At 37.9% G+C, this 22506-nt stretch overlaps 1 protein-coding gene across 5 annotated transcripts in view; it reads left to right on the top strand.

The window, feature by feature from the left end:
• Positions 1 to 22506, top strand: part of VDR (vitamin D receptor) — a 101322-nt gene that overhangs the window by 53326 nt on the left and 25490 nt on the right. For all 5 annotated transcript variants that reach the window (XM_058166671.1, XM_058166670.1, XM_058166674.1 and 2 more), the window contains one exon: positions 4962 to 5092. In XM_058166671.1, coding sequence (XP_058022654.1) covers positions 4962 to 5092 — 131 coding nt within the window. The remainder of the gene's footprint in view (positions 1 to 4961; positions 5093 to 22506) is intronic.

A 22506-nucleotide genomic window follows, 5' to 3' on the forward strand; every position in this document is an offset into this window, starting at 1 on the left:
GAAGATAGACTGGTGCGCTCCAAAAAAAAAAGGCTATTAGTAGACTGGTGCCTCTATTTTTAAAGAAGGTAGACTGGTGCGCTCCCAAAAAAAAAAAAAGGCAATTAGTAGACCGGTGCCTCTATTTTTAAAGAAGATAGACTGGAGTGCTCCAAAAAAAGGCAAGTAGACCAGTATGGCTCTGCTAGGCAGAATCCTTTTTTTCTTGTTTTCCTCTCCCAAAATTAAGGTGCGTCTTATACTCTGGTGCGTCTTATACACCGAAAAATACGGTATATGGCAGATGCCCCTGGCAAGCCAAGTATCTGGTCTGTCTTCATTTCCCTGCCTGGGAGCTGGCCACATGAAATGTTGGTTTAGGCAGACATTCCTGAAATGGATGGTGGGAAATAAATGTATCTATAATAGGATGAATATTGTCCTCAGGCTATTAAGGTAAACATGGCATGATATGAAAGAAGATGAAAGATATTAAAAATAGACCATTAAAAAGCTGAAGACAATGAGTGGAGCAGGTTAAAAACAGCAATCAGAATAATGAATAAGAGATGAATTAATAAATTAGGAATAAGAGATGCTAGATCTCATGTAGTCAACCTTCTCTTTTACCTGAGGGCTAGATAAAATTGAGAGATCCATTGAAACAAAATTATTGTGAACATATTATTTTAAAAAAAAATCTGTCTTTCTTCCTATTTAATAGGTAGCATAATTCAAGCTACACTGTGATATTATTGGGACTGACATTTTTGTTAGCTGGTGACTTGGGGAAGGGAGACTTGCAAACAATGCAATGTTACAATTTACAAACATTTGTTTAGTGACCATTCAAAGTTGCAGCAACACTGAAAAAAGTGACTTACCGCCATTTTTCACACCTAGAACCATTGCATCATCTCCCCGGTTTTGTGATCAAAATTCGGGCACTTGGCAACTGGCACATATTTATGACGTTTGCCACATCCCAGGGTCGTGTGGTCACCTTTTGTGACTTTCTGACAATGGGGAAGCCAGATTCACTTAACAACTGTATCACTAACTTAACAACTGCAGTGATTCACTTAACAACTGTGGCAAGAAAAGTGATCAAATGGAGCAAAACTCACTGCCTTGCTTAGGAACAGAAATTTTTGTTTCTGGTCGCAAGCTGAGGACTATCTGTATAGCAGAGGTATCAGAAAGAGAGGAGAAGAAGTAGTCATATAACTGCTACACTGTCTTGAAACTTTTAATTCTGGTTCATAAACATCACAGCCAAATTTCCGAAAATATGCACTAAAGGAAAGTACAGATTGCTGTGGCTGAGATAATAATAGCTGCAAGAACATCAGTGGCATGAATAATGGAAGCCTGAATATATCAGAAACAATAAGTGACCTTGAAGTAAAAGACGATTATCTCAATGGAAACTTGTAAGGCATATTTTGATGGAAACTTGCAATAGGCTGTTTCAAAGCAACAGTAATAATACCCTGATACTCAAAGAGGATGTTAAAAACAAGATGCCTGCCAAGGGCCTGCCTACCCTCTGGACATTTTCCTCTCCTGAGCATGGTTTTAAAAATGATAGCCAATTACCTTGACCTTCATCCTATTTACGAAGGACTATAAGAAATGCATATCTTAGCAGAGAAGACTAATTACTGCTCAGGCATGTGAATTTTAAACCAGAACTTTGCTCCATAAACATCAGGTCCTTCGTCACAAATCCTTTAGATATCCTGTAAAACTGATGCTGAGGCAGTTGGTGGTTTCTGCTCTATTGAGAAATAGTTAAAATCCTTTTAATCTTTGGACAGGTTTTATTAGATTCCCTCTTTCATTCTGATAACCCTTGGCATCTCTTGTGATTGGCGATAGGGTCAGGGTACTGGGCTAACTTGTTTTTACATCAGATTGGTCTCATATCAAATCAATCACATTTTTTAAAAGAAAATTGACACTGTGATTGTAACATTTCTGAGTTTAAAATAAAGTAGAAAATCTCCCTCTCATTGTACTCATTCTGCTATGCCAGTAAGATGTTTTACTGTGTCCTAAGCATTGGGGTAGCTTGTCATTCTCAGGAAGGGGCCTAAAATGCTGCAGTTCCTCTTTCTCCATCATTCATCAGCTAGGTTTTCTCTTTAGCTTTTTCTTCCCTAACCCAATGTTCAGCATTCTCTCTTTTAATAAGGATGGGCCCCTTTCTGGTTTAGCAGAGGAAACATATAAATGATCTAATTTTTTAAGTGTGGATTCTAATGACATATAGCTGAATATTAAACAAAGCAAGAATTTCACTAAAGCAGAGAATATATAAGAGGGAAGCAATGGTGAGGTAAACTTATCTAAGTCAAGGTGACATTAGACAAGGTGCTTAAGCTAAGGCAGCACTAGGATCTATATGGCTGACTATGTGATGACTCAGCTATCAGGAAAAGGAGGTGACAATATTCGATAGGTGATATATAAAATTTCATTTATGATTCTGTAACTCTTAACAAAACATTAGATGCTACTTGAAGTTAATGATGTAAACCTTAAATATCTTAGATATATACTGCAATAAGAAGACAGTAGACATTGGAGGAGATCCTGATATTTGGAAAATTGAAGGAAAAGTAGCCAACATGAAACAAGATGGTAGAACACCATCACTAGTGACACAAGTATAAGTGTACAGAAAGTTGGGAAAACAGTTATTGATAGACCAGCCTTGGGAAATAATGTTTCTTGATTGACAAACAGCCAGAAGCAAAGAATTATAATACTAGACAACAAGAGAAATAAGTTTTTAATTCAAGCACTCTGGTCATTACCAAGTCGTAAAGTGATAGAAATTGAAGTAATACTTATAGAAATATGAGAAACAACTAAGGAAGAATCAGCAAAGGTTCTAATTAAATTATGCTAACAAAAATAGAAAACAACTTAGTGGAATTGAGTCCACCTGGCATTACCAAAGAATGGAAATTTAAATATGCAAAATAATAGGAATTTTTTAATTTCATGTGCTTGCAAAATAACGATTAAGATTACTGAATGCAATTAAAGCAAAAGGAGATGCCAGATACTCAATTTGGTTATTATATAACATGGCTATATAGATATATTTAGTTTGTTTAAAATACAAGAGAAGTGGGGCTTTGAGAGAAAGAGAGAGATAAAAATATATTTGTGGTGCATAATGCCAGACAATTTATGTTCTCTTCTTACGTAACGGTGGTGAGAATGGCTTCTTTGCCTGTGTGCAACATGTAAATTTGTTGTCATTATGGAGCATAGCGTCTAACATTTTTAAAAAAGATAATCTCATACGATACATTCAGGTTCCATTTCTGCTGTGTACTGAAAGCATTAGAACCGAATCAGCTTCCTATGCCTATTGCTATTTACAAGTTCAATGGGGTGGCACACAGTTCCATCCTAGCACATTTCACGTTGTCATTTGACCGACATTGAACATGCCCTTGTAAAGATGAAGAGAAACTTGCTCCAAAAGCAGTTAATGGTTTGAGTGCCAGCCCATTCAGCTATGCTTTGGAGCCAAAGAGAGAAAAGGGTATTCAACAACAGTTGAGGCATGATGATTTCTTAAAAGAGTGAAGGAGAATTACAGGTTTTCAGGGTTACATGGTGATTCACTGTTGGGACTTAGGAAAAGCTTCTGATTACTGTCTGGTGGTCTTCTGGTTGATTTTCTGAATTTCTTTGGCCAATAGATCTGTGAGGTCATCTCCAAATGATTTGGTATAACAAGAGTCTAACTAGGCAGCTTCATTCCAAGTGCAAACAGCATTTACTTAGTTTTCCAGCTCTTTATAGAACACATTTTCTATGTCCTTACTGATTTATTTTAGGGAAGAGACATGTTTGTATCATTCTCTTCCATACTAAATGCTATTTATACTGTCACCAACATTTAGGCTTGTAATATTGCCTCTTCATACAGTATGTATTCTATGCAGATACTTGGCATTTGTCCCTGAAGATGTTGATAGGTTTTTTTAATCTTATGAGATGCCCTTTCAGTTCGTTCAGATTTCCTACATGGGACATGTACATGGGACGGTGATTTTCAGCAGAAGACAGGACCTGTTTAATTATCTAAACATTTAGATTAAAGCAGCATATTCTATACTGCCATTACATCAAACATTTGCAGATGGTACATGAATGAATAACTTTAAGCACTGCTCCATCAGGATAGCTGATGGAGCAGGCAAGTTTACTGTTAAACTCTGAATGGGTATATTGCCATGATAAGCTTTCAAAAATACATATTGGGTGTGATACAAGTCACATTAACCCACTTCATTCTGCATTAATTGATGACATGTTTGAAATCTAAATGTTGTGATTGATGTTTTCCAACCTTTTTTTAAATTTCTGTTTATGTTTTGTGAACTGATACATCCTCCAATGTACTTAAAGTTGCATTCTGAATCCATTTCATGTGTCTGAGAAAGCAAGTTAATCGACTAAAAGCTTTAAGAAAACCATATTATCACAAGCAATTTGATGTGGTTGTATATATTGCCGACTTCCATTGAACTCTGATCTGAATAGTTTTCTACATTTAAAGACGGCTGTTTTAGGCATCCGAACTATAGTTAATTGTACAGGCTATTTCTCTTTGACAAGAAACTGCTTTTCTGCATCTAGTCCATAAAATATTAAATGATTGTTGGGGACAAAAAACCACGAAGACAGGCAAATTGTTAGTGTCTTCCAAGTATAATAACAGAGCACATTTTAAAAATACCCATATTTCTTAGAAACAGAACTGTAGTTATATTTGAGATATCCCCTGTGCTTGGTGGTAAGCTATGTGTATTGCCTTTTAAGGGACAGCTCATTTTACATGCCAATCTTCCATACTATTTATTTTCAGAGCAGTATGTGGAGAAACTATAAATTATGATTTACCCTATCAAGGAGTAAGCCAATTTGATGCATTTTCTGTTTGTTTTTTTCAGGAGGAGCATGAAAAGAAAAGCAATGTTCACATGTCCCTTCAATGGTGACTGTAAAATTACCAAAGATAACCGGAGACACTGCCAAGCTTGCCGGCTGAAGCGTTGCGTTGACATAGGCATGATGAAAGAATGTGAGTAAATGTGCTCCCTTCTCTTCTTTACACAGAAGATTTGGGAAGAGTTAGTAGTTTGGGCATCTTTCTTGAAAAATATTATGAAAATTCCAGATTGAGGTTTCCAGGCATTTGTTCACTCAATCTGTCTGCCTGTGTCTCTTTCTCTCATTTAATAGGATGCCTCACACTCTCCTGCTAATGTAGGTAAAATATCCCCACCTATTTTCTTTATAGAGACTATTACGCAGTTATCAAAAAATTTGACGAATACCACATAAGCCAAGAGTCAACAATAGGACACCCGTGGGAACCATCACACACTTGGCATCATTGGCATACAAAATTATGGGTATTGCCTGAAATCTTATAAAATTTGGAGTAATAAATGCCAAACACCATAGGATTTTAGGTGAGAACATCACCAATCTTATAAGCTTGGTGCAATTTCATTATTTTTTTTTCTAACATTGATATCCATACCAGGAATTTCCTGCAGCATTTGTTGGGACTACCAAAAGTCTCTAAGACATAGGTTGCATACTCTAGTCCTACCGGGAAATGTGTTTTTGTAGCAATACTGATTTCAAAGCCACAGGTGCCTGCTTAACTTTTTAGCTTCGTGATTAAGAAAGTTTTAGCTCAGAAGAAAAAAAAAGTTTTATTTAGTTTCATGATTATGATTAGCTGAGGAGAGAAAAAAAAACCAGTTTTATTCAGATGGAAGGGCTGTAAGGAATCAATATAGGCAGTTTAGAGTTCTGAAACGCTTCTATTCATTTGTAATACTTTCAGTTACTTTTGAGTGTGATGACACAGGGGCAAGACAATATATTGTTGATCCTATTAGACTGCAGCAGAGAAATGCAGTCTGGAAAAAGGAGGGCTGAGCCCAAAGCAGGCTTCTTGTTCATGAGGTCTATGTAGACTTCCTGGTTTGGCTGATGAAGTCTTCAGGTTATGACGATGGTAAAAATAGTAATGATTTTTAAAAAAACAATTATTGTGCTATCAAGGACCTTTGCTTTAATTATGACAACTAAAACACAAATATATATATTACCACAAATTCACTTGAAATCAGTTCTTCTCTATCTTGTTTTGTCTCAGCTGCAGCTATAGATTTCTGGAGGGCAGAGAATTATTGGGCTGTAAATGCAGAGTCTTGCTTCCTAAGCTTTGAGCATTCTTTTTCAGAAAACTGGGACCACCAGGTCTGGTCAGAATCAGGGGTGAAATGCTCCCGGATCGGAGGGGATTGCGCGATCTGGTAGCGATAACGGCTGCTGGTTTGGAGGACCGGTGGCAAAAATCCCTGGCCCCGCCCCCCCCCGCCTCTGCTGAGCCGCACCATTTGCAGAGGTTTTTTTTTTTAACTTTTAAAAGCCGGTTTTGCTTCAGCAGAAACAGGCCTTTAAAAGTAAAAAACAGCAGAACCTTACTTGTACTCCTACTTGTAGAAAACATGTTTTCTACAAGTAAAAGTAGAGATTCTAATTCTAAGGCACTTACCTGATTACTGAGGAACGCATGGCTCTCTTTCCAGCCGGAAAGCAGTTTCAGTTTCAGCCCAGACAGAATCAATCGATTCTGCTAATCTATTTCCTCGGTGATCAACTGGCTGGCTTTGCTGACTGAGGAACTCTGGGATTTGAAGTCCACAATAAAATAAAATAAAATATTTGTGCAGCTTTTTGAGATTTGGTGTGTTTCTGTAGTGTTTCACTCTAACTACACAAACACACAAAATCTCAGAAAACTGTATGTGGCATATTGTGTGTATGTGTGTGTGTGTTAGTTGTGTGTGTGTGTAAAGTGTGAAAGTTGGTTTTTGAGCTTTTTGTGGCTTTGTGAAGTGTGAAGTGCAGCTGCTTTTACATTGTGTGTGAGTCAGTTGTGTTGTGTGTGTAAAGTGAAAGTTGGTTTTAAATTGATTTTAATATTTATATTTGATATTTATATTTCTATTTTTAATAATTCGGGCGCTAGAATAAGTTTTTTAAGGATTATTTTAATTTGTATATTGATATTGATGTTTTATATGCCTGTAAACCGCCCTGAGTCCTTTGGGAGATAGGGCGGTATATAAATTCGAATAAACTAAACTAAACTAACTAAACTAAAGTGTGAAAGTTGGTTTTTGGTACCTCTTATTGTTTTTTTAAACTTTGTTTATTATATTTATTATTTATTGTTATTGGCCACGCCCACCAAGCCATCTGACCACCAAGCCACGCCCACCAATTAAGCCACGCCCACAGAACCGGTAGGGAAAATTTTTAGATTTCACCCCTGGGTCAGAATCATATTTCTGTGGCAGCCCAGAAAAAAAGGCTACCATACAGTAGTTCCATAGAATTCCTGTAGCTCAAGTCTGGTAACCTTGGAAGCAATACCTAGCTTTCCTGAATTGGTTAGCACAGCTTTTGCTTTGTGCATTGGCTAAAGCTCCCAGACATTCTTCAGAAGTAGCCTGATCTAAAGCACGTTGCTCTGTCACAGGTAGACATAAATTCATTTAGCCTCTTGCCCGGTTTGAGCAAGTGTATTTCCATTTATCTGTTCTTTACCAACAACCTGGAAATCAAGGGACAACACTGGGTTATAGAGCAAGTGTAAACTGTAAACCTGTTACAGTATTTTAGGGGAAGAATACAATGCCTTCCACACACACGTACCAGAAATAGAAAAATTGAAGAAAATAATCTTCATCTTGTCCATATTATTTGATGCAGCCCTTTATCAAATATAGGTAGCATTCAGAGGTATCTATTGGTTCTTTGTTATTCGATTATAATAATAAAAAAGGTTTGAGCACCATTAGTTTACTCATGGCATTTTACTCCAAAACTCTAAATTAGGGCTTCCTATATGGTTTATCATCATGCCTCCCTTTAGTGTAATTTCAGTGTATACACCCTCCTAAAAATACAAACATCAAAATTAACATAAATGAATAATGAAAACAATACAATGAAATTTTGAGAAAAGTGGATTTATTGTGACAATGTATAAGTAAAAGGTTCTTCACACCTCCCCTGGACTCTGTCTGTCACACCCTGAAAGAGGTAGAGGTCACAGTTTGGGAAACCCTGCTCTAGATAATATCTGCCACCATTTTATGTGCATATTAAACAACAAAAGGGAGATAGTACACTGGGACATTCTTGGATTACGCAACAGTGAGCACTTTCCTAATATAACAACGACATAAGAAGGAATAAAATTATTGCAATATATTACTGCAAAAGACCTGCCCAACCCGACAGTTCTGAAGAATGCCATAATCAGCAGAAGTTGCTAAAATATCCAAGAGAGTTAATATGGCTTTGCTCCATCCAACTTATGGTCTTTTACCGAGAATGCTAAAGCATTTGAAGTCCCACATCCCACTGAACTTTTGACCGACGAGACAAAAGTAGCCTCTGGTTTTTAAGAGTTGCTAAATTTCTGGAATTTGTTACAGAAGGTGGTACTTCCTTCCCCAAGTCCTTCTGTGATTTTTTTTGGTTTATGGTTTGCCACAAAGTTCCTTCTTCTCTTACTTGCTTTTTAACAACTATATGAAACGTTGCAGGCAGAATTATCTGAAGAATTGATTTGAAGCATTGGCAAGATGTGGATGTTAGTTGACTGCCTCTCACAGATATTATGCATCTGCTTATTTTATTTATTAGACTTTTATGCTGCCTTTGTTACTTTAGAAGTAACTCAAGAAAGAGAATGCACATAATATTTCTTTCTCCTTCTGTTTCCTCACTACAACAACCATGCCAAGTGAGTTAGGCTGATAGAAAGTGACTGATCCAAAGTCACCAGCCAGCTTTTGTGCCTATGGCACAAAACTCACAGTCTCCTTGTTCTATCCACTATACAGTGATTCTTCTATTACTTCATACTGGTGCTATAAGGCTTCTTCTCTATATGCATTGAAAACTGTCCATTTTCTCAGTTGTTTTGTCCTACATTGGTTGATTGGACAGCTGAATGGAAATTATTTTAGCTATAACTGGCCTTGGATTTTACTACTGACTGTTTTCTTTTTGGTGTTGTAATTTTTTTAAATATCTGGGCTCTTAATGTGTTTTGGGTTATTTAAATCCATTTTGGGATGATTTTTGTCTCTAAAATATTTTTTTAATGAATAAAATGTATGGTTATATACCATTGCCTCCTTCACATCATTGTATTGATCAAATTCTATGCCTTTCATATAGGAACAGGAAAAGTTCATATTCAATCTCATGAATAAGCTGGTTTTTATCCAGATGTGTTAAAGGTGGACTAAAGCAGGACCTTTAGTCTCACTACTTTGCAAAAGAGACAGGATTTTTTTAAAGCCTCATTTGTAGAAAGTAGGGGAACCCTAGCTGGAATGTAGATTTCCTTTCCAAAAGCAAAAGTTTGGAAAGTGTATATATGGACACATTCTCTCCTCTTTCTTTCTTTCTCTGTATGCCATGTTGCAAATTAGGTGATAAATGTTGCCAGATGGGGAAGAGAAGGAGAGTCCTAGCAATGCACAAGGGTGTCTTAGGTTTTTGTTTTTAAGACAAAGGAAAAGCATAAAATGACTTTATTCTACTTGCCTTTAGAATTCCAGTTGTAATTCTACTTTCATCCTCTTTCTCTTAAGCATTGTGTGAAGTGGTATATGGATACGTTAGAGGCAAGAATGGTTTGCAAGGATATAAATGTATGGAATGATATAGTGAATGGAGTTAGCCTAAACTAACATGAAGGTTATGCATGAATGTATGCACTCTTTTTTCAGAAAAACATCTTTCCTTACTTGACATGTAGGCAAAACGTTCAGCTTAATCTATCTCTTTGCCTTCATTGAATCTTTCTTCCCTTTGAAGAAATGACTGGAACATTTTTCTCCAAGTTCATTACTACTTGATTGCATATGTCCTAACAAGGTTCAAAAGAAATATATTGTCCATGGTCTTTGATAACAAAACACCTTCTTGGGTTTGTATTGATGGACTATTCATGGGTTTCCCCCTTATGACTAATGCAAAAGAACCTGTTTCCAAGAAATAAATTCATGGCATGAAGTAATCTGCTGACTTTGTGGGTGAGATATGAAAAAAGACATTGTGGTTTTTCTTTCAAAGGTTTAGCAACACTGTCAGAAATGCATTTCTTGGTGGCTTGGCTACAATGTCATAGAGAAAAATTCAGGCAATAATAACCCATCCTTGAGGGACTAAAGTACTTACTTTTGATCCAAAAATTAAATCTGTGTCATGTTTCAAAAAGATGCAAAAGAAATTAAAATTGTTAAGTGATACCTGTGGTGATTTATAAGCAGATCAATAGCAACAATTGTCATTTATCTGTTTAAAATAATCCATGTTACAGGTAAACCTTATAACCACTCATTTAGTGACTTTTTGAAGTTACAACTTTGAAAATGTGACTTATGGTCATTTTTCATACTTAACGACCATTGTACCATCCCCATGGTTACATGATTGAAATGTCAATTGGTTCATATTTATGACGGTCACAGTGTCCCAGAGTCAGGTGATCCGCTTTTGCAACCTTCTGATGAGCAAAGTCAATGGGGAAGCCAGATTCATTTAACAACTGCAGTGATTCATTTAACAACTGTGGCAAGAAAGGTTACAAAATGGGGCAAAACTCACCTAACAACTGCGTCGCGTAACAGCAAAAACAGTTGGGTTAGAATAGAATAGAATAGAATAGAATTTTTTTTTTTATTGGCCAAGTGTGATTGGACACACAAGGAATTTGTCTTGGTGCATATGCTCTCAGTGTACATAAAAGAAAAGATATGTTCATCAAGGTACAACATTTACAACACAATTGATGATCAATATATCAATATAAATCATAAGGATTGCCAGCAACAAGTTATAGTCATACAGTCATAAGTGGAAAGAGATTGGCGATGGGAACTATCGATGGGAACTATCTGACAGTGTTGAGGGACAGTGTTGAGGGTTCAATTGTGGTTGTCAGTCAAGGACTATCTATATCTCCCATATTTTGCTCTCCCTGTGCTTCGTTGTCTGTATGATCAGCCCAGCAAAATGGAGCAGATAAAGTATGAAGAACCATTTACTTGGCAAATTCCATAGACTCATATTTGGGGAAACGTTGCATCTCTTTTGAGAAACCAACAGACAGCAAAGAAGTTTTCATCTAACATCCTAAACTGTTTTTTTTCCCCCCTACATGCCCACTGGGCAAAACCTGTGCTCCTTCTAGTAGAAGTTGCTTCACTAACAGCACTGAATTTTTCCACTTTATGCATGTTTGTATCTGTGCTAAAAGTGAGTTCAAGTTCAAGTTCCACTGGCATTTCATACATGCTTTAAGGCTACCAGGGCTTAAAAGAACATTGCATTTAAAGGCTATAGGAAATCAATGTAGCTGCACTGGGAAGCCTGCGTGAAGGCTAAATTCTGTTCAACTGCTTCCTGAATCCAGTAATTTCACTGTGTTAAAGTTAAATCTGTTTCCACAAAGAAACAGTTGTCTGTTTGAGAATCAAAGTTTGTTTCAATTACTTCCAAATCTACAACTCGGATGATTATTTTCCTGTAATAATGTTTCCCCTCTTCCCCACGCACTCTTAATTACCTTGTGGGGATCATTAGACAGGCAGCATTTAAATGGAGTTGATGATTTCGTGTTATAGAGATACTTTTGCATAACCAATTAAAGCCCCAAGACTTTTGAGGACTTTGGTTTTTTCTGCAATATGAGCAAAGGGCACTTTCAGGGAAAGTGTATCCACTATGAATTAGTACCAGCATGGAGGCGGATGTTTTCTACAGTATGGTGGCCACGTATAATGTAACAGCCAACTTGTAAATGATCCTTTTAGTGAAATAGTTACTTGATAAAAGAAACCTTAACAGACTGTAGCTAAAAATAGCCCTTCCACGCTGACCTCTGGTTAAATGAATGAGAACAGAATGTGCTTCAAAGACCTGTAGGCCAAATTACTAAAAAGGTTGTGATCTGTACAGGACTTCTACAGCACTAGCTGTTTTTCTTTTTCCTGGAAACAAGTGTCATGATTCATAAAAAAAATAGAATGGCCTTGCCACCTTTCCATTAGTTGAATAGCTTTTTTGAGATGCTATTGCCAGCTACTTTTTTGTAGCTTTTTTGAGATGCTATTGCCAGCTGCTGTGTTTGTAGTACAGATAACCATAATGAAGCCTGCCCGTTGCAATAACATGTCCTAATGGCCGTTAAGCCTTGCTTAACCATCTCCATCCCCTGCCCTCCCTGATGCGGTCATTACACGGATGCCTCAGATGGGAAAGAACCTGGGAATCATAGCAAAGACCCGGGCCTGCCTGTCCTGGGTCTCCTAAAGCCTCGCCCATCCCCAGCGACACACCATGCTCCATTTTCCACACATTAGAGTCCCTATAACCCTTGGGCTCTCTTCTCTCTCCCCACACCTCCAAATCAGGTCCCTGCAGGGCTTGGGCTTCAGCAACACCCCCTTTATTACACGCTGATCTTTTGAAGATCTGTAGAGTTCTGGACCTCAGGTTGGGGAAGGAGGGCAAGCCGCATCATCCATCACTGTTCCTGGGCTGTAGGAGCCAGCATGGCCACATAGAATTGAGGCCGCTTGGAAAAGGGCAGCTGTTTCTGGGATTGCGCTACATGGCCCAGCAACAAAGCGGCCTGCTAAGGTTCCCTAACCCAAGCTCCAGAGATCTTCGAAAGGTAAGTGACCGCAGGATGCCATGATCAGTTGTAAATGCAAGCCAGTTGCCCACTGCCTGAATTGTAGTCAGATGACTATGGGAGGCATTAGACCTCCTTCCCACTGTTAGCCTCAGAAGTTACTCTTAAAAATTGGAGGCTCTTCTGAAGAAGAACCGATCATGTCATAATACAAGAAAGGTGACAAAATAGCAACAAACGTACATTCTGCAGAGCATCTGAGACTTTGTTTTTTATTTTTGTTGCAATAATTCTTGCAATAACCCTTACCTTCTTATCATACATACAGTACCTGCACAGCTTTGCATGACTGGAAACTCAATTTTTCTGAAGGTAGCTTGTATAAATTATTGTAGAACTTTCAGTATGGTGATAACCATATGACTTTGACAAATCACATTCCCATGGCTGTTACTGATTACTGGACTTACCTGATTTAAATCAAGACTACTGTATCTTCACAAAATAGATATAGCTCTTGACGGTTTCTGAAAAGTGCAATTTCTGAACAGCTAAATCAGAACATCTGAATATAAAATGAAGTAATTTGTTAGATTTGTATTTTCATTTAGAGCTCAGTGTGGCATGTGTAGTACTTTCTCCCCTCCGCCCCCCAAGAACTGCCCTGCGGAGTGAGTTGGGCTGCAAGATAGTAACTGGTCCACCCAGGGAGCTTCTGTAGTAGAAGGTAGATTAGAAACTGGGTCTCCCCAGTGCCAGTCCAGCACTTAAACTACTACAACCCACCAGTTCTTGCTTAATTCCATACTTCTATTGGCTTTCAAGCTTATTTTATTAACCTCTTAAACCAGGGGTCACCAACCTTTCAGATCACAGGGACCACTAAATTCATAATTTTAAATCCCAAGGACCACTAATATGAATTTTTTAAAAAGATAAATAGTATTTAGTGCAATATAAAAAATGCAAATAATTTTTCTGCGGACCACCAACATTTTCTTGCGGACCACCAGTGGTCCACGGACCACTGGTTGGTAACCACTGTCTTAAACTATTCACCAAGAGAAGAAACAGTTATGTTTTTTAGGATTCTGATATCTGTCTTAGAGCTGATTTAGTGTAGTGATTAGAGCAGCAGGATCCAAACAAGAAGACTATGAATTCTAGTTTTGGGCCAGTCTCTCACTCTTAGCCCTAGAAAGCAGTCAGAGGCAAACCACTTCTGAAAATCTTGCTTTAAGAAACTGCAGGGACTAGTTCAGGCAGTCACCAAAAATTAAAAACTGTCTTGAAGGCTTAAAAACAAAAACCCTCTCATTGCGACGTATTTCTTCAAATGTGACCAAAGGCAGTTTCCATTAATGCTTCTGTACAGGCTAGTTAAGAATAAGGTCTAAGTGCATTGTTTTGCTCTTTGCGTGTTTCATGATGGGAAGAGCTATTCCATTTTTTTCATATACCAGAAGGTCCCACTAAAAGCAAGGAGTTTAACAAGCAGGGGGTTTAACTCTGTGGTGCCACTAGTGCTATGAAGTTTAAAAAGTTGGGCCTCTGCCACCCTGTCCACTGTTAAGCCAAAAAAGCTACTTCATTCACCAAGTAGAGTCTTGTATTGTACAAGAGTGAAATCACATTCAAGTTATTTCTTCTGCCCCCTGGAATGAGGGGGAGTTGACCAGAGCTGCTTCTGGTCTATTCAGCAAATTTGGGAGAATTACTAAAGGAGTCTCAGGAATGGAGGATGTAGGAAGCCCATGCCCTGTATCCCCTGCTCTGCTCAGTGAGCAAGCCATCCTCTTGTGGGGAGAGGGGGGACAAGCTTGGCCCTACTTCTTAGCCAGGCTGCCCAAGTGCCATTCCTTCAGCTGGTGGATCGCTCACTGTTGCTTTGCCTAGAAAGGGAAACACGGCTGATTCCTGCATTTTGCTGGCACCTTGTGCACTGTCCTACTTTAACAACTGTATGCTTCATCCCTGGGATTACCATTTGTGGGACACTTGTAAGATTCAGCTGCCACTCAGACCCGAGTCACTTCCCAGCACTTAGCATTTAGATCTGGAGAAAGGGAAAACGAAGCTCAAAAATAGGAAGCTTTGCCCTGATTCTCCATCACTGTAGCGATTGGTGGATGCTTTCTCACAGTTTTGGAGTTGGGTGGCAGCACAGCCAGTGTGTTAAAACAATAGTTTAACATGCCCTGGAGGCAGGGGTGAAATGTAAAATTTGTTACTACTGGTTCTGTGGGTGTGGCTTGGTGGGAGAGGGGGGTAATGTGACTGGGTGGGCGTGGCGAATTTTTTTTTTAATTTTTACTTTGAAAATTTTTTTCTACAACCTCTTTGACCAAAGAGGTTGTTAAAAAATGCTTTTAAAAGCCTGTGATGATCAGGTAACTCAGCTGGGATCGCCAGAGGAAAAAAAGCTTTTAAAGGGTTCTGATGATCCCATCTGAGTTGCTTGATTGCCAGAACCTTTTAAAAACATTTTTTCTACAATCTCTTCGGTCAAAGAGGTTGTAGAAAAAATGCTTTTAAAGGGTTCAGATGTTCCCAGCTAGCCGTGCGATCATCAGAGGCTTTTTTTTTAACTTTTAAAAGCATTTTTTTGGCCAAAGAAAACATGCTTTTAAAAGTTAAAAAAACCACCCTCTGATGATTGCACGGCTCAGCTGGGCATGCGGGGGGGGGGGGAGGCGGCAGCGATTTTTGCTACCGGTTCTCCGAACCACCCGCTGTCATCGCTAACCGGGAGCATTTCACTCCTGCCTGGAGGTATTTCATCGGGACAATATTAATCGGGACAGTATTGTTCAGCAGTGAGTAGGAACAGAGACAGTGTTGGATTTGTAATGGGGACAGTACATTCACGCCACTGTGGTGTTTCTGCTGACTCAAGAACGAGTGGGGTGTCTTTCACTCAGCAGTGGGGAAAGGCCCTTAGACAGGATATTACAATAAGAGAGGAGTCATCTAAAAAAAAAACCCAATAGTTTCATGGGACTTTAGAGTAGAATAAGTACTGTACAGTAATATCTCCTTTGATTTCAACTTCTCGATCAGAACAAATTATAAATTTACAACTTTGCTGAATTGAAATATTTCACTATAAGAATATATAGATAGTCCTTGACTTATAACTACAATTAAGCCCAAGGTTTCTGTTGCTAAACAAGACAGTTAAGCATGTTTTTTATTTATTTTATTTATTTATTTTTCAAATTTTTATACCGCCTTCTCCGAAGACTCAGGGCGGTGTACAGCAAATAAAACACCAATAATCCAAAAATTTTAAAATACAATATCTGGTTTAAAAATCTAATTCAATTGCTGTATATTAAAAATATTAAGTAAGAAAATTACAAAAATAGAATAAAACCCCTATTTAAAAGCCCACTAAAAACCCACAGTATTAAAATCAATCAGGCCAGCCCCGCTTGGTGAAAAAAGAAGGTCTTAAAGGTCCGAAGATCAGGGAGAAGACGGAGTCCCACCGGCAGATCGTTCCACAAGGCCGGAGCCCCCACAGAGAACGCTCTTCCCCTGGGGGCCGCCAGCCGACATTGGTTGGCCGACGGCACCCTAAGGAGGCCTTCCCTGTGAGAGTGGACTGGACGCACCGGACAATGGGAGGTAACTGGCAGCAGCAGGCGGTCCTGTAAGTATGCCATGGAGCGCTTTAAAGGTGATAACCAGCACCTTGAAGCGCATCCGGAAGACCACCTGTTGCCTTGTTTTATGGTCTTTCTTGCCTCAGTTGTTAAGTGAATCCTTGAGTTGTTAAGTAATACAGTTATCAAATGAATCTGACTTTCCCATTGACTTTGCTTTTCAGAAGGTTGCAAAGATGATCATATGAACCTGGGATAGTGCAACTGTCTTAAGTACATGCCAGTTTCCAAGCATCTGAATTTTGATCATGTGACTGTGGGGATGCTGCAATAGTCATAGGTATAAAAAAAAGGCAATAAGTCGCTTTTTCAAAGTTGTAACTTCAAGTGGTCACTAAACAAATGGTTGTAAATCGAGGATTACTTGTTAATACATACGTTCAGTATTTAGAGATGTATACAAAGTATTTTCTCAAAACCGAAGGTATCCTTTATTTGAGAATGGATAAATATAGCATAAATAATGTAATCAGAATGGGTTTTTTTTCAGACTAATCTGTGCTTATTTTTGTTGTACAAATGTAGAGATGTTTATGTTGCAAAGTTCTGATATCTCCCAATCTACTCCAAGCTGTTCAGTTTCTTATCTTTTACGCTCTTTTAAACACACGATAAGTGGACAGAAACTGCAGGCAAACAACAAATTATGGTGGCAGGCAAGAAAAGAATAGTCTGAAGGCCATTTGAAAGAAGATTTATTTTTCTGCAGTGTCATCCAAAATATTGATAAGGTTTCAAATTAACTCTCAGCAAGATTTACTACCCCTGTAACTTCTACTTATTGCAATATGATCTAATGAAGGCCCCATGCCATGCACCAGAATCCTTGTGCATTTAGATTGTGATTAATCCGTAAGGGGGCAGGAAATTATTGTAGAGATTTAAGAAAGAGCATCATACAATGAGCACCAGGAGAATCATTTTAGCCACAGGATACAAGATTAGACGAGAGAGGAAAAAATGGGCCACCTGCTTGCTTCCTATAACTACTGAGCCCCTTTCTATAACCCTAGAAATCATGCTGTTCAAAATCAGTGGCAAGCCACTGAGACATAGGTGCAGTTTGACATAAACAATTGGTTTGATCATTTGCTTATTTTTAGCAAACCATATTGGCATGGTGGATTCCTGCTCTTGAAGAAAAAAAAAACGCCTCTCTTTGTGGCTGATGAATGGGAACAAAAATCCTTGCATGGTGTTTTGATAGTGCCCCTGTCACAGATACATCTTTAGATATGGGGAATTGTTGGAAATTGCCAATGAGTCCAAATACTTGTTGCCTTATAAAGCAAGAGAAACCAGTGCCCTCACTGCATTGGAAAAGCCGCATAGAGCTTCTGAATTCTGGCTGCTCTTCTCCCCCTCCCTCCCCCAGGTTTCTTATCACTTGCTGCAAATTCCCTAAAAATGCTACTGATTCCAGTAAATACTTTAGTGGGCCTCTTATTTTGGCAGGAAATAGGAAAAACATATCCCTTTGCACCAAGGGTGAAATCTAAAAATTTACCCTACCGGTTCTGTGGGTGGTGGCTTAATTGGTGGGCGTGGCTTGGTGGTCAGATGACTGGGTGGGCAAGGCCAATAACAATAAATAATAAAAATAATTAACAAAGTATAAAAAACAATAAGAGGTACCAAAAACCAACTTTCACACTTTACACACACACAACACAACACAACAGACTCACACACAATGTAAAAGCAGCTGCACTTTACACTTCACACAGCCACTCAAAAACCAACTTTCACACTTTACACACACACAACTGACACCACACACACACACAAAATGCCACATACAGCTTTCTGAGATTTTGTGTGTTTGTGTAGTTAGAGTGAAACACTACAGAAACACACCAAATCTCAGAAAGCTGCACAAATATTTTATTTTATTTTATTTTATTTTATTTTATTTTATTATTTTATTTTATTTTATTTTATTTTATTTTTTTATTTTATTTTTTTATTTTATTTTTATTTTATTTTATTTTATTATTTTATTTATTTTATTTTATTATTTTATTTATTTTATTTTATTTTATTTTATTTTATTTTGGACTTCAAATCCCAGAGTTCCTCAGCCAGCAAAGCCAGCCAGTTGATCACCGAGGAAATAGATTAGCAGAATCGATTGATTCTGTCTGGCTGACAGTGAAACTCCTTTCGGGCTGGAAAAAGAGCCATGCGTTCATCAGTAATCAGATAAGTACCTTAGAATCTCTACTCTTACTTGTAGAAAACATGTTTTCTACAAGTAAGAGTACAAGTAAGGTTCTGCTGATGAGGAACTCAGGTGAGATCGCCAGAGGAGACTTTATTTTTTTTTTTTTAAAGTTTAAAGTCTCTGGCAATCTCAGCCGAGGGGCGGGATCCTCAAAGGCTTTTTTTTTACTTTTAAAGGCCTGTTTCAGCTGAAGCAAAACCGGCTTTTAAAAGTAAAAAAAAACAAACCTCTGCAGATGGTGCGGCTCAGCAAAGGCAGGGGGGATGGGGCCAGGGATTTTTGCTACCAGTCCTCCAAACCAGCAGCCGCCATCGCTACTGGATCGCGCGAGCCGGTCCGATCCGGGAGCGTTTCACCCCTGCTTTGCACTATTTTTCTTAGAAGAAGCCCACTGTTCTCTTCCTTGCAACTTTGCAACCTACACAAGGTTTAAATCAATGTTCTGCTGGCAATGTTCTGAACTGGGAAGCCACCAGATTCTGCTTAAACGATGGTGAAATCATTCTTGAATGAAATCTTGTAAGAACCTTCCCACAAAAATTGCAACATCAAGAAGCACTTTCTTAGTAAATAATTATTTGCATTTGTGAAGGCTGCCCGACCAAAACAGACTTGGAACAATGGAACATGCACATTTTAAAATATGAGGAGAATCTGTTTATATTAATAGTACCATTGAGAAAGGGAAAGCATTAATCATTTAGAAGAATCCCAGATATAGATGAAGAATTTAATCCTTTCTGTTTTCTATTCAAGAAAATCCTTCACCAGAAGGTAATACAGTATTCATATCAAGAAGTCCTCACTGAACACAGGGCTAAATTTCTCTTCCACCTCTGCTGTAAGCAAAACCCTGATCAGTTCCTTCATATTATCAAATATCAGTGTTAATGTCATATCTAGTTTTGGCCATAACATTTCTCTCCAAATGCTGTTAATGCATTGGGTATAAATTTATATGAAATTGGGTCCTTAGATCAGGTTAGTATTAGATCCCACCATTCCCATTTTCATGGTTAACATAGGATAAGAACACCAGCGAATCCAGAGGGCGTTCACTCCTGCAACCATATTGGAAAGGGCCTAGTTGAGTATGTTTCTATGCAGTTACTACAGGTTCTTTCTTTCCAATAAGTTACAGTATAATTCTGACTGACTTTATTATTTACTAAATTCAGAACACAGGCCTCATTGCCTAAATGTTAGGACACAAAGATGTTAGCTTGGGAAAATGAATGTCACATCTGTCTTACAACTTTTCCTTTTTCATGCAAAAACCTACTAGTATCTCCACCCTTTTGTTTCAATTCATTTATTAGACCAGTTCTATGTACAGTAAATACTCAGGGTTTCTTCCTATGGTATGAAGCATTCCTCTATCCATTATGGTCTATAGAATAGAATAGAATAGAATAGAATTTTATTGGCCAAGTGTGATTGGACACACAAGGAATTTGTCTTGGTGCATATGCTCTCAGTGTACATAAAAGAAAAGATACGTTCATCAAGGTACAACATTTACAACACAATTGATGATCAATATATCAATATAAATCATAAGGATTGCCAGCAACAAGTTACAGTCATACAGTCATAAGTGGAAAGAGATTGGTGATGGGAACTATGAAACGATTAATAGTAGTGCAGATTCAGTAAATAGTCTGACAGTGTTGAGGGAATTATTTGTTTAGCAGAGTGATGGCCTTCGGGAAAAAACTGTTCTTGTGTCTAGTTGTTCTGGTGTGCAGTGCTCTATAGCGTCGTTTTGAGGGTAGGAGTTGAAACAGTTTATGTCCAGGATATGAGGGATCTGTAAATATTTTCACGGCCCTCTTCTTGATTCGTGCAGTATACAGGTCCTCAATGGAAGGCAAGTTGGTAGCAATTATTTTTTCTGCAGTTCTAATTATCCTCTGAAGTCTGTGTTTTTCTTGTTGGGTTGCAGAACCGAACCAGACAGTTATAGAGGTGCAAATGACAGACAGACACTATAGACAGACAGACACCATGATACATACAATTCTGTGAGAGGACAGGATATTTAAATATACATAGAATAGCCCTTGAGTTTCCTTCGTTGAATGAAAAACAATCACAAGTATTAAAATAACTATCACTGTGTTATAACAATATAACTACGGGTAAACCTCAACTTACAACCACAATTAAGGCCAAAATTTATGTTGCTAAGTGAAAAACTTGTTAACTGAGTTTTGCCCCATTTTAGGACTTTTCTTGCCTGTTAAGCTGTTAAGTGAATCATTGCAGTCATTAAGTTAATAACACAGTTGTTAAGTGAATCTGGCTTCCCCATTGACTTTGCTTGTCGGAAGGTTGCACAAGGTGATCACATGATCCTGGGACATTGCAACTGTCATAAATATGAGCCAGTTGCCAAGAGTCTGCATTTTGATTATGTGACCAAGGGGATGCTTGAATGGTCATAAGTGTGAAAAATGGTCATAAGTCAATTTTTTTTAGTGCCGTTGTAACTTTGAATGGTCACTAAGCAAACTGTTATAACTTGAGGATTAGCTGTACTAATTAAATTTTAGAATGCCACAGTATTTAGGGCCTAAATAGGGTCACAATCCTGCTCTGTGGGTTTCTTTAGAACAGCCCTGAATCTGTTCCATTGATGTAATTCAAAGATATTTCCTAATGCTGCCAACTCTTTTTTGGTAAGCTAAAGGTAGAAATGCCCATTAACAATCCATATTGCACGGATTGGCCTTGCTTTGATGTATACTTCTCATTGTGTTCCATCCGCACAGTGCTTGTGTCAGAGTGGGAGATGAGGTATATACAATAAGCAGTACAGTCTTCTTTATTTCTTGACTTCTGATGATTACACCTTTTCCATTCTCTAGACAAATGGAAGCAAGCGATTTTTGTTACCATGAAAATACTGTCTTTAGAAGGATAGAGTTCTCCAAAAATGCAAATCCAAATCAAGTATATTCTAACTCATAATCTAAGCATGATTTATTTATTTATTTATTTATTTTGTCACAACAATATATGTAGGTATCATACAAAAAGATTATATAGTATATAAACACATATATGAGTAAATATAAGGAGGTATAAGCATATATATATATATATATATATATATATATAGGAAGAAAAAAAGAAAAACAATAGGACAGGAACGGTAGGCACGTTTATGCGCTTATGCACGCCCCTTATGGTCCTCTTAGGAATGGGGTGAGGTCAATAGTAGAAATGATCAATCTAAGCATTTGGCAGTTGAATTTATGTTTGTTCAGTGAAGGATTATTATTCCCTACAATAAATTAAATATGTCCTCAAATCAAGTTCTGGTCCTTGTGGATAAATGGAAGCAACCAGGATTTGCTTCAGAGTCCAGACAAGTTCTGACACTTGCTGAAATTTTCCTGTATAAATTAGAGTGAATGTGTCCCAAAGGTGCTTTGCTTTTTCTTTGAAGGCGTTTTACTTCTCCTATAAGAAGCTTCTTCAGCTCTGATTGCTAAAGTACCTTTCGGACAACCATGACCTGGATGACTGAGAATCTCCATAGACTTTTAGTGTGAACATGCTTTCACAATTTGTTGCTTTTGTATATTAAAGTATATTATAGTACCGTATGTTAACTGTATAGTATATTAACAGGTACGTCAGTGTTTATATCCTCAAAATAGTTTGTTAAATTTTAGGAACTCTTTTACTGTCATAAAATTCTAGATAAGGAGAGCATGGAGGGATAGTGCTCACAATAAATATTCATCAAAACACTGTAAAGAGAATGTGATACATTAATAGGGAACAAATACTGTACAGTACATGGGAAAATATCTCTGCTGCCTTTGCCTGTCATTGTGCAAACG

This window comes from Ahaetulla prasina, chromosome 2 (genome assembly GCF_028640845.1).
Source record: "Ahaetulla prasina isolate Xishuangbanna chromosome 2, ASM2864084v1, whole genome shotgun sequence".
NCBI classification, from domain to species: Eukaryota; Metazoa; Chordata; class Lepidosauria; order Squamata; family Colubridae; genus Ahaetulla; species Ahaetulla prasina.